General features: G+C 31.9%; 1 protein-coding gene across 5 annotated transcripts in view; it reads right to left on the reverse strand.

Annotated features, from left to right (window-relative positions):
- The window catches only part of RGS17 (regulator of G protein signaling 17), a 607,054-nt gene that overhangs the window by 290,159 nt on the left and 303,628 nt on the right, over positions 1-13,267 (reverse strand). For 3 of the 5 annotated variants that reach the window (XM_044059365.1, XM_044059285.1, XM_044059216.1), the window contains exon 2: positions 483-622. In XM_044059365.1, coding sequence (XP_043915300.1) covers positions 483-622 — 140 coding nt within the window. Of the gene's footprint in view, positions 1-443; positions 623-13,267 lie in introns of all 5 variants that reach the window. The other 2 variants (XM_044059151.1, XM_044059072.1) reach the window with 1 other exon arrangement.

Genomic DNA, 13,267 nt, shown 5'->3' on the forward strand with positions numbered 1-13,267 from the left:
ATACTTAGAAGTGATGTATATGGAAAACAGCTTATGAAATTCATGATATACTTCTCTTTCTTATGTGGTCATAATTGTTTCAAACACTGGTAATATTTATTTACATATTCTATCAGACTCATGAGTTATGAGAGAGTATTAAGAAATATACTTTAAATAGCACAATAAATTTACCTTCAGTATTCTGTCTGTATAAATACAAGTTGCATGCCCTAAAAATGCTGCAACCTACTCTGAAAATTTGATTTAGGTAAAGCAACAGGAAAGCCCCCCCCCCCATCTCTATCCCTCTCTCTCTCTGCTCCTGTCCCATTGTGGTTTCATTTATATAGCAGGTATACCGTTATGAAGGACCACTTTTATGATTTAGTACCAAATTTCCATAAAAGCCGATGCTTTAGCCCCACAGCCCAAGTAACAGAAGTTGCATTTCCTGTATTTACCTGTGCCGGATATGGTACCAAATAGATTGTATGACGTACCATGAGCAGCTGCAGCAACAACACCAGCAGAAGCAGCACGTATTGGGCCTTTGGTTGCTGGGTGCTTGGGACACAGAAGAGGTGCCTTCGTTTTGGGATTGCTGTCTTTTTCTCATTTCAGCTTCTTCTGTGCCTGGTGACTACAAAGAAAAATAAAGAATTCTGAAAATGGGAAACCTTCCACATATGTTTAAAAATAATACTTTAAATATGTTATTTGCAGATTCTGGTTTATAAAGCATATATCTGATTATTTAATATACCATTTTTAGCATTCATATTTTACTATTTCCCAAAAATGAAATAAAATAAAATATCAGACAAATGTACTAATTTAATAGGGGCGACATAAAAAAAAAAAAAAATATATATATATATATATATATATATATATATATATATATATATACATTAATTTATCAATGACATTAGAAGAACAGAAATTACATAAGAGTAAAGTCCTTAATCTGAAATCTCAAGTCCTTGATATAGGCAATCCAAGAAGGGTGATTTATTTGTTTACGCAAATAAAATGACTTGTACAGTAATCATCATGTCTTTCCATATAGAATTTACACTTTGAATCAAACATCAACTAGTGCTTAAATTAGACACTGCTTATGTTTTCTGGGTAACCTGATATAAATGAAGATTTTTCCTGATGAGTTCGTCAATGAATTGGGACTGTTCCTTCTACGTACAGTAACTAGTATTGCAAGGGTTCAGCCCTGATAGTTAGCCTGGACTCATTCTGTGATGTTACATTTAGTAGCCAGTGCTTTCATGAAAATAGTTTCTTGTTCATTTCTGTTTGGTGCAGTTAATAACACTTCCCAAATTATATTTGTTTATCTACAGCCCCCGGTTGTGGGGGGGTGGGGGTGGTAATGAGCAGTCAGATTTTAAAAGTTCCCTACAGGATACTCTATCAGAAATATTAGGGGAGAAAATGGCTGTAACTAAGGAAATTATTCTTTTCATTTGGGACACAGGATCTGAACTGCCTAGACATGCTACAGCCTTATTAAGATTTATTCTATTTGCTACCAATAAAAGCAATTACGAGAAAATGGCTATCAAAATTTAAACCAGTTGCATTTTGACTACTGAATGTTGTAAAAGAGATAAAATAACTGGAAATGTGATCATTAGAAAAGAGAAAAAAATAAATTACATACAAATAAATGGAGTTTGTGAGAATAATACATACAAAATAATGTTACAGAGGAGAAATGAGGTTTAAGCGAAGCAGAAATTGAAAAGTTTATGTAATTCTGGACTAAATAAGAGTTGTGAAGAAATAAAATATATATATAGTGCACAATGTATGTAAAAGAAAGCATGTTGACATGATTTGTTTTCTTTTTTATTAATGTATGTGTGTCAATGTCTTAAGTGATAATTTAATAAATGTATTATTTTTTTAAAAAACATGCTCTGTTCATGATTTTACTCAAATTCCAACTGGTGTGTTAGTGATGGGTGACTCTATGGGCAAAAAGCAAACAATTAGACCTGTATCAGCTCTCTGTAAGGAAAACATTATTGTTTCTTGCTTAATTGGGTGCAAATTCTCTGGCATACATGCAACTCTTAAAGAACTGCTCTCACAGATCATTTCTTTTAATTCTGCATTAGCCTATGCTGGTGTAAGTGATCTCACAGTGACTCGTTTGTTTCACCTGTACAGAATGGTGGAGGATACTTTTGCTCTATGTGAAAATTAATAATGTGAACGTATGTATGAGTGAGAATCTACCCTCTCAAACATTAAATGTTTATCAGTTTACTGAGTATAGGTTAATTTGATAAATGGCTGGGAACTTTCTGAGTTTACGTACTGAACTCAATCACAGTTTAAAATAAATATATGGGAAGAGTTCCTTTGCAAAGTTCAGCATTTTGATAAGGATGTTTTTTTCAGCATAGCAGCTCAGGAGGCTAAATTCTGAGCATGACATTCACTGACACAGTGAAACTTTCTTAGGCTCCAGCAATAACATACATCAAATTGAGTATCCACTCTTCAGACAGTAGCAACTTGGTAGTCACAAATATTCTATTAGTGTGATTAATGAATCTTGGCAACATGGGGAAGGTGTTATTCATGTTTTTCAAAAATGTAAATGTTTAAGGGATTGTTGGTGGGTTGTAATATTTGCAGATTCTTCCTTGTCAGCAAGACTACTTCTAGCTTACCAAAATTATAAAACACTCACTGCTGAATAATTAGGACTTACTGGGAATGTACCTGTAAGACTTTTGTCATGTTAATTAGACTGATTTTACTGAAGAGCTGGGCTCCAAACTAGATTTGGAAAATACAGTTATAATGGGAGATTTTAATCTGCCAAATGTTGACTGGTCAGTTAGCGCATAGTCTACTGTAGTGAAAGGGAAGTTGTGGACTTCATTTCTATAAAGAACATGGTGCAAATAAAAGATTGTCCAACAATGCAGAATAACATTCTCCATCTGCTTATTACTAACATTCCAAAACAGAATATGTGATGCCATTAGTCTGGACCCACACAGTAATTCTGACAACTCAGCCTTTCAATTTACAATCAAGTGCAATACAGTTAGATTTAAAATGTATTAAATATTAAGGGAAGAAGATGGTTGTACATGAATAAATAATGAACATTGAGAAGGTGAAATGGAAGTCCCTCAGTAAAGACAAATGTCTTATAGCTTACCATCTGTTTGAAAAAAAAAAAAAAAACATTAGAAGCTTCTAGAGCTAAAAGGAAAAGTCTTCCATACTTTTAATACACATACTGCAAAAAACATGGTTTACAACAAAACTAGTAAACATCTTAAGGCAGCACTGAAATCTGGCAATGCTAATAATGAAGTGAAATGAGCTAATGATAGCAACTGCAATTTTTTTCTTATGTAGTATTAATGCAGGGGTGTTGTTTCTGGATTTGCATTCAGTACCCACTCCTCATCACACTATAGGCGATGCTGCCACTGACATCTCTGTGAATCTCTTAATCATGAAGTGACATACTGCTTGGCATACAGGTAGACACCAAAGAGTTAAGATTAGTAATTATATTTAAGACTGGGCAGCAATCAAAGCTGGCGTTCTCCAAGGGACAGTGTCAGGAACAGGCCTTTCAATATGGTGTTTTTGTGAATTTCTCTGGTTAACAATTTCTAGATGGAAACACATGTTGCTAATTTAAAAACTGGCACTTCAATAACAAAGCCAGAGGTCCATAATATTTTTAGTTATTTTAAATATGATCTTTTCCCAAATTCCTCTAACAATTTCTGGATGGCAAAATATACTAATTATTTAAAAACTGGTACTTGAGGGACCATTAGATTTTCAATAATTAGCTAAGTAGAGTCATTTCACGGATAGGTGACAATAGGCTAAAAATTAATTTAGAGAAAAGTGGCGTTAATGTACTTTAGTAGATTTCAGTGTCAGTTAGATCTGTCTTTTGGTATCTCCATATTGCTGTAATATGAATACATAAATATCTAGCTATCACCTTCTCCAATAATTTTTCATTTGCAAATATGGAAAAGTAGCAAGAAGCAAGGTTGCTTTTGCCTCTGGATTTATTATTAGAAATAGCACCACATGCTGTAGTAACATTGGTTAAAGTATTTACTGCATATGGAAGGCCAACATTTGGAATACGATTTTTGTTGTTGTTTCATGCTGACATTAAGAAGCAATTGCTTCCTCTTAAAAGGGATCAGAGGAAGTTTATAAGAACGATTTTCAAGACCATGCAGATAGACTGTTTTGACAGACTCCAGCTGTTGAGTCTATATTCTTTTTGCTATAGGTATCGAAGAGGAAAACTTTAGCCTATAAAACCATTACATACTGGGGATGTGGAGGTCCCTTCTCAACTCAGAATTACTTCAGAGAAGTAAAATCTCTAGATGTAGGTATGTTACATATAGATTGGACTCCTGCAGAAGCATGGTAGGACTAAACCCATTTTTGATTAACTGCTCATTACTGGAATACACTACCATTATCTGTAAGGAACAGAAAATCATGGTCCAGTTTGGAGACATCACTTGATTCCTGGTTGGGTCAATTAGTTTATTCAACAAAGCCAGAGTCTGTGTTCTGAAAAGGCTTTTGGGCTATACACAATTTACCAGAAGTATTGAACTATTGAAAAGATCCCACAGCACTTACTGGAAAGAGTAGGATTTATTCATTAAAAAAATATTTACACATTTAAAACATCACATGATAATTATAACATTTACATTGTTATTACTTATGTTTTTACCCCCACCCTTTCAACCACAGTCAAAACTTTATTTGTTTGATCATATCATTAACATCCCACTTCTCATTATATGGTAATTCATTGCATCTTGCTTTCCATAAATCAATATTCACAGGCAATAATTTGTATCCATTTTACAATCCCTTTACATTCTTTTACACTGCATTTACCATACAAAACTATTTATATTGTTACTGTTTGAGCATTTTCATTACTCCATATTTTTACTAGTTGTCCAAAAGTATTTTGTTCTAGGACATCCTGCAAAAAATGTCCTATTATCTCCTCCTCTTGATGAACATTAGCTTTCCATTCATCCTACTATTGCATTTCATAAACTCTTTTACTAGCCATTTATTTAAAGCCAACTGATAAAAAAATACAACAAAAAAAATCACAACATTCGCAATGCCCTTCCAGTCTTCACGTTTTTCTTCTTACATCAGAAAATTCACCCTATGAGTATATATAATGCAATGTTTTCATTATTATGTTATTCTGTAATTTTGTCTTTTTTGTTCTTCATCCTTTACATTTATTATCTTAATTTTTCTACAATATGCTATTGCATTATTTTCTTTTTCTTTTTCTCTCATATTCAGTATTTCTCAATATCTTACCTTTAATACATTTACAATTTCTCTCATTTTCACGTACCATCATTTTCTATGCCCAGTGTAAACGCAAAGAGGCCAAGAATACCACATGGATTATTAATTCTAAACAATATTCTTTACAGTCATTAAATAAACACTCAATTTTTATAGGGTTTATTCTAGACCCTCATATTACTCCGAAAGAAAAAAAATGCCCATACACCCTATTTTACCTAACATCAGTTAATGGAAATGGTATATATTTTTCCTCACTCTCAAATTTTGTAGTTTCCATGCAGATATTATTTTCTTTACTTCACCTAATTTCTTCTTTTGTTTTTCAACATATTTCCAATCATATTTTATATCTAATATTTCTCTTTTCTTGTAAACTATATAGCACCTAGCTATATTATATCACCATATCCTTTGTTTTTTTTCCTTATTCAAAGTTAATCCCAACATTGTTAACAGTTTTATTAATTCATACATTATCATTTTTGCAAATCCCTTATTCCTTATCGTGGTTACTGAATTATCTGCATAGCTCTGAAATATTGGTAAATATACCTGATCATAACATTCTTTTTCTGTTTCCTTTTCCACTTTCACTGCTTTCTCTATTACAGCATCAGTAGTTGAACAGAATAATACTATACATATTGGGTATAACTGTTAGATGCCCTTCCCATGTTTGATTTTACTATCTATCCATCTATTAACTAATACCTTTGTCTGAGACCTCTTGCAAACATCTTTACTGATATCTATCACTTTCTTTGAGATTCATTATTGTTTTAATTTGCCCCAAAATTGGAAATGTGATATTCCAAGTGTGACGCCCGTGCCATGCCAATCAAGGAGCCTCAATCCTCACCACTGACACCAGAGAGAGCGACTTCTAGAAGAGGAAAAGATAACTAATACACACAGTAAAGTACAATTTCCCTTAAGTACACACAGAGATCACAGCCAGTCTGGGGCTGGTTGCTCCCTTGCTCACCAGGTCCCCAATAAGATTCCCCACTGGCACAGCTATAGGGTCCAGATCTCAGCCTAGCTGGCAAGCTAACCTCCAGTACCCTCTCTGTCCAACCAGTGCTTCATGTCCCTGCCCAGGTAGCTGACACACACCCACACTTTGAGATAAGTATTTATACAACTTCACAGACACTCCTGGGAAAGGCTGATATAGATTCTCCAGCTGCGTCCCTTTACCCAGACTATACGGTAGTAATTACTGCCACCACTAGCTTAATATAATTATCAGCTACTAAAAGGCCCTTAAAAGGGTGTCCAATTATTACTATGCAATATTATAATCCAATGGTAGTATGACTATTCAGTCTTGGTTTAATTTGGAGTGACTTAGACAGTAAAATCTGTAAATATGTAATGTACTTTAGAGGTTAAATTATCTCTACATAAACCAGCCACAGGTAAAGGTTTTAAAATATTTAATAATAAATAATTAAAACACAAGACAAAACTACTACACCACAGAGATATCTAAGAGTTCAGAGATCACACAGAAACATAAAACAATATCATAGGAAAGATCTGATTTCAAAGAAAAATACTTAGTCTAACTTTCTTCTAAGTTTAACTATTCCTAAGAGAAATCACAGTGCTATTATCTTACTTACATACAAAAAGAGCAAGCAGTGCTGGTTTAGATGTCTAAGATCAAAATGCTTACAGTCTCTCACTGAACAATAGTTTTTAAACAGTAACCAACAGCTCTGCTGAGGCCCTCCCAAATTACATAATTTTGACACTTGGGTTTTCTCATGCCACAACACTTGGGTTTTCTCATGCCACAAACTGCATTATTTAGCAAGCTAACACCTGCTCAGGAAACTACAACAATACAAGGCATTTCACATATACACTCTAGCAGAAACCAGAGCAATAAAGCACCTTCCACATGTAAATTATGGCCCTTAACTTTAACCTTAAAACAATGGGCATGAAACCTTCATCCACACTCACTGGAGCTGACTTGTAAACATCAAAGAGATTCATAAGATCTTTTCAGCTTCAAAAGACACATTTGAAATGCTTGGCTTGGTTTTCCTTACAGTAGATGGCAATGTTGCAACAATCCTGAAGTTCACATTTTACAGTGTTTTCTTTCATTTAAAAACACAAGCCTGTATTTTACATTTATTTATACAATTGATAGAATTGTGTATCAAATTCTATTTGACTAGGCTGGCAGCCTTCACCCATTCTCCTCCAATCTTCACACCAAGCATATGCCTTTGTGCTGTCAGAGGCTATTATGTTCCTTCAACTCTTAAAGGGAAACTCAAGCTATGTGAATCTACTCTACTTTATTCTAATAAAAACATAATAACTTAACACTTTCACCCAAAATAAAAAGGACTTCATCAGAACGTTTTTTTTAGAATAAAGTATAGCAGATTCACCTAGCTTGATGTTCCCTTTGTGTGTTGTTGGTTATTTCTATTGTCACATTGGTTCTTGGTTTACCTTCAACTCTTCACATTCCAATATCATTCACTTACTAATATCAACACTGCCTTAATCTTTCTTTTACTCTATGTATTACATATTGTACTACGTCTTTAATAACAGACATAGACCTCTTCTGATATGCTACCATCATTATATAATAATCAAAGATATATAAAGTAGCATGCCTCCAATTGCTTCATTTATTCCTTATCCCTCTCTCTCTCTTTCTTTTTCCACAACATTTTTATCTCTTGGATTCCCTTTTTATACTTTTTTAGAAACATTTTTTTCCCCTCTTTCTCCATATTTTCCAAGTGAATATCTTCCAGTATATACTGAAAATATAGTTTTATCTGTACATTTTAATATCCAATTCCATCTACTTCTAACATCACATCTTTCTTATTTTAACATATAGTCATAGCCAGTTCTTTAACATTAACATCCTATTCTAACACATCCTTTATTTCAATGCTTATGGATCTCATTCCCTGTATATTATCTTTCCTTTTTCCAAGTTATTTATACATTTTCTTATACACTGCTCTTTGATTTCCAAAACTCCTTTGTGACTTCTGGCAACCTTATCATTCCCATATGACATTATGCTCATTATATTTTCATTATATTTATAATCCTTAGAAATAATGCATTAAAAACAAAAAATCTCCAGTTTAAACAATGATACCAAATTAGACATATTATGAAAACACTGGTTAAGAATAGATACAACTGATTTAATATTTAGAGAAATTTCAACCAGTTTAGAAAAATTAAAGATAAGTTGGTATAATACAAACAGGAATTGTAATTTGAAGTGGGATTAAAAAAATGGATTATGACATATTTAGACAGAGGGCTAGGGAAATGAAACTGACTAAGTAAGGAAGTGATTGAAGAAGGGATAGTAAGGTGGTATAATGTATGAACTGGTATTTAAATATAGTCTTTCCTGAAGTTGAGCAAGCATGGAGACAGATTTTGGCTAGGAAGTCTTTCCGAACAGTTTTGCATTGGTGAGAAAGTTTTTGGCTCTGTAAAGCATCCCTAGTTTTTGGTGACTTTTTTCTTTTTTTTTATACAATTTTATGTGCAAGTCAAATTTAAGATTATCATCCACTATCATCTTTAATAATTTGCTATGGAAGTAACTTATTAAGAGAGAGGATTCTTCATGAGAGAGGGATATGGGGAAAAGGTAGTTTGATTTTTGGGGGCCTGAGCATGAGTTGTGAGTTACAAAGCCATATTTTAGAAGCTGTTAAAGCTTCATGAGTAATTTTTGGAGATATGCCAGGTTGCTTGATGTGTACATGGGTGCATATGGGTGTGAAGTCATCTGTGGATTGTATTAGGAAGGCCTGTTATGCAGATATGTGTAGTCTGTTGGTGAGAATGGTAAAGAGAACCGGACCAAGGATAGAGCTTTGTGGTATACAGGTGGTGAATGGGATGTATGGAGGGAGGGTACAGTGCCATTCCTACTTATTGATACCTATTGGACAGGTAGCTTTTGAATTATAGAATGGGGTGCTGAAATAGATGTAGTGAGTGCCTATGAAGTAGAAGTCTGCTGTGACAAACTGTGCTGAAGGGCTAGACAAGTCTAGAAACAAGGAAGAGACTAATTTGTCATTACCTCTAGCTTTATTGACAGTATCTGTAAAGGTTAAAAGTGTATTGTTAGTACTATGGGTGGGACAGAAGCTGTGTTGTATGGGAAATATTCATCATATATATTTCTTTTGCCCTTTTATAAAGCCCACAATCTCCTTTATCCATTGTAATGTCGTACTCTATACAGTTTTGTCGATACATCTGATGTCCACAATCATGCCAATATTTCCTTATTTCTTTATATAGTTCTTTATAAATGCTTTGTATAAGATATGCATCACTTTATCCATACACTATAAAATGTCTCCATTTACATATGGCCCTTAAACAAGTTTGTTCTTTTTTTCTAAGTATTTACAATTATCTTGAAATCCTTGAAAGCAACACAATAACAATTTCATTCTTTATCCCTGTTCTTCTTTAAGTATACAATACTTCCTTACTTAATGCCACACTAAAGTTTCAGTTGTTTTCAGACCTGCTCCTATATTCCATAAATGACTATCTACATATTAATTTCACCTAAATACTTCAATTCATCTCTTTTTAATAGTTTTTCCCTTTCCTTGCCACACATATGAGCACATACAATTATGATACTACTCTATTTCACATTAAGTATTCCACCATCAGTTCATTATCAGTAACCTCCCCAGTTCTTCTTCTCTAACTGCAACAACTAAAAATTTTGATTTCTGCAATTATTTCTCAAAACTGTTATGCCTGAGCACTACCTATTCAGACTGTCCACACAACTTCCTTTCCTCATATCTGGTGAAACTGTTCCTTTAGCTTTTCGTTAACATTTTTTTAATTTGGTTTTAAAGCAATAAATAAACAAAACAATTATAAAACAAACAAACTATTTACATAGATCCATAGCTGATCAATACGTCAAAGTTATACATCAACAATTAATATTTTTCAAGCAAGTCATTAAGTTTAAGCCAAGATTTATATGAATGTGTAATATTAGAAGTTCTCATCTTTTCAGTATACAATTCACTACTGCAAACAAATTCCCCATACTAATAAATTAAACACTAGAGGGGGTAACTTTATTTTTCCCATTTTTAGTAATTGCTTTTCTGCCTATAGCAAAAATAAACCAAAGAAGAGGCACTTGGGGTTTTGGAATTATCTCTGGAATCAGAGCATTAAATAAAACTAAAGATTTAGAAATATTACATCTATCTAATCATACAGCCTGAATAAAGTTATTGCTTTATTTCCAAAAAGGGGATACAAATTCACATTCATATGCCATATGTGTCCAATCAACTATTATTTCAGATTCATATCTCCTGAATTTAATTCTCTATGATTTATACATAATTGTAATTTTGTTAGGAGTGACAAAAGCTCTATGTAAAAATTTTCAAGTAAAATTTTTCCACTATAATGAAGTAGTTTTATCTATAGATTTTAATACTATTTTCTTGTATTCTTCAAAGAAGTCTTTATTATTAATTTTTGAGAAGTAGTCCCAATAGGAATTCTCTAAATGTGTGAAATCTAACTTAAGAATTTTATAAATTTGTGACAAATATGATTTAATTTTCATTGCATTATTATTTATATTTATTAAGAATTCCAATACTTTGAGGACCAATTTCTTACCTAAGTTAAATATCTTATTTACATTTGTGTTCACAAAGTCTTTAAATATTTGTAAAATTAACCACTTCTCAAAACATTGATTGTATTTGCATCTTAAATTATTTTCAACAGTATATATAGCAGTACCATTTAAGAATTTATGTCAATAAATTAAATTACTTTCTTTTTTCAATACAAGCATTTTGTTGAAGTTATGCGTTTCTAAGCAGTCATTTGTATTGCAATTGGAAACAGAAAATATTAAGTCTTTAATACAACGGTTAGAATAAGTGAACTTTTGGAAACAGGAAATTATATTATTTAAATAGGGAATCTGAGAAGAGGGTGTAATACCATTTATACAAAATTATTTTAATAACCAGATAAAACTATTGTGTAGTATTTGTTTATGACTGTTTGTGATATATTTATTATTTACTAATAATATTTCGTTATGTATTTGTTTCCATTTTGAATCATAAGATGAATTTATCCACAAAACTATTACTTTTACAATTGTTAAAGTACCATACAACTGAATATCAGGGGAATCTTATTCTATCATTATCCCAAACTTTTCTGTGCCAATCAAAGGAAACTCTTGGTTTACTAGGATTCAAAAAAAAAATAAGTAGAATATTATTTATCTTCTTCATCATTTTTTTTCAATAAGATAGTACTAAAAATTGTAAGACAAACAATATTTTAGGGAGAATTGCAATCTTAATAAACATTAATAGTTCTTCCATGATAAAAAAGCATTTGTTCCAATTTGTGACTAAACTTAAAATGTTACCAACAACTTGTTAAAAAGTTGTTTATTTCATTTCTTTACTATTGGACAAAATGGTTATACCAAGGTATTTTATTTTTATTGCAATTCCAACTAAAGTTAGAATATTTTGTATTATTTTATTTATTTATGTTTTATTAATTAATGATGTACTTGTTTTATTATGACTGAATCTTAAGTTTGAGATTTCCTCAAACTAACTCAAAGAACTAATTATATATTCTAATGACTTTTCTATATTTTCTATTGTTAGTAAAATATCAGCAAAGAGTTAAAGCTTTAGTTTGAAATTTTCTTTTATTTTGGCTTCATTCGCGTTCTTATTGGAGCTAATACTATTAATAAAGGGTTCTATAGCTAATGCAAAAAAGTAGATGTGATAATGGACAACCTTGTTTTTACCTTTTTGCAATTTAAAGGGATTAGAAAGAAGAGAACCTATTGTAACATAAGCACAAGAGTTATTGTATAACTTAGAAAGTATTGCAATTAGCTCAGGTGAGAAATTATATGGTTTACATGTTTTAAACAGGTACACCAAATTAACTGAGAGAAAAGCCTTATCTAAATTGAGAATAATGACAAAAAGTTCATTTTTATTTTTTATTTTTATTTGCATAGTCAGTTAATGTATGTTTTCTTACCATTATATTGAAGCGGACTTGGTCGAATGATCGTACCATCGACCCCCATCTGTGAAAAGTCACACTGCCAAATTCTGATATTGTCGAATTACATCTTGAATTTGATCTAGGAACAAGTGTTAACATGTGTCGAGACAGGTTTGAGATTTGTATTTTGGCAATATTGGAGTTTGGCATTGTCACCTTTTGACCTCTTGAGTTCACGCAAAGTAGAATCAACCAAATCCACTTCAATAACATGATAGTAAACCATTCTTGTTATATTATCCTGCACTTGTTTATTTAAAATAAACCCAGTTTGATCATTGTTAATTAGTTTAGGTATAAGTAGATTAGTTTTGTTAGCTAAAATAGACATGAATATTTTATAGTCCATATTTAAAAGCAAAATAGGCCTGTATGATGAACACTTTGTAAGATCTTTATCTCGTTTTAAAATAGGTGATATAAGGGAATATTTCCATGATGGGGGGAATTTCAACAGTTGTTTTTATTTCTGTATAGACCTTATCTAATATTTTAATTGCATCCTCTAGTAGTATTTTAAACAGTTCTTGTATAAGACCATCTAAGCCAGATGCCTTATTATTTTTTAACTTTTTATTTGATTTTTTTTATTTATGTTAAAGTGAATAGTCTAGCATCTTTTTATTAGTTTACTTGTTAATTTTTTATTCATATTTTCCCTTAGAAATGTTTCAATTATATCATCATTATCTAGGTTATTTGTATTATTATTTATATTTTCATAAAATATTTTAAAGCCCTCAAGAATACCTTT

This window comes from Protopterus annectens, chromosome 1.part0 (assembly GCF_019279795.1).
Source record: "Protopterus annectens isolate FY-2018-M chromosome 1.part0, PAN1.0, whole genome shotgun sequence".
Taxonomy (NCBI): Eukaryota; Metazoa; Chordata; order Ceratodontiformes; family Protopteridae; genus Protopterus; species Protopterus annectens.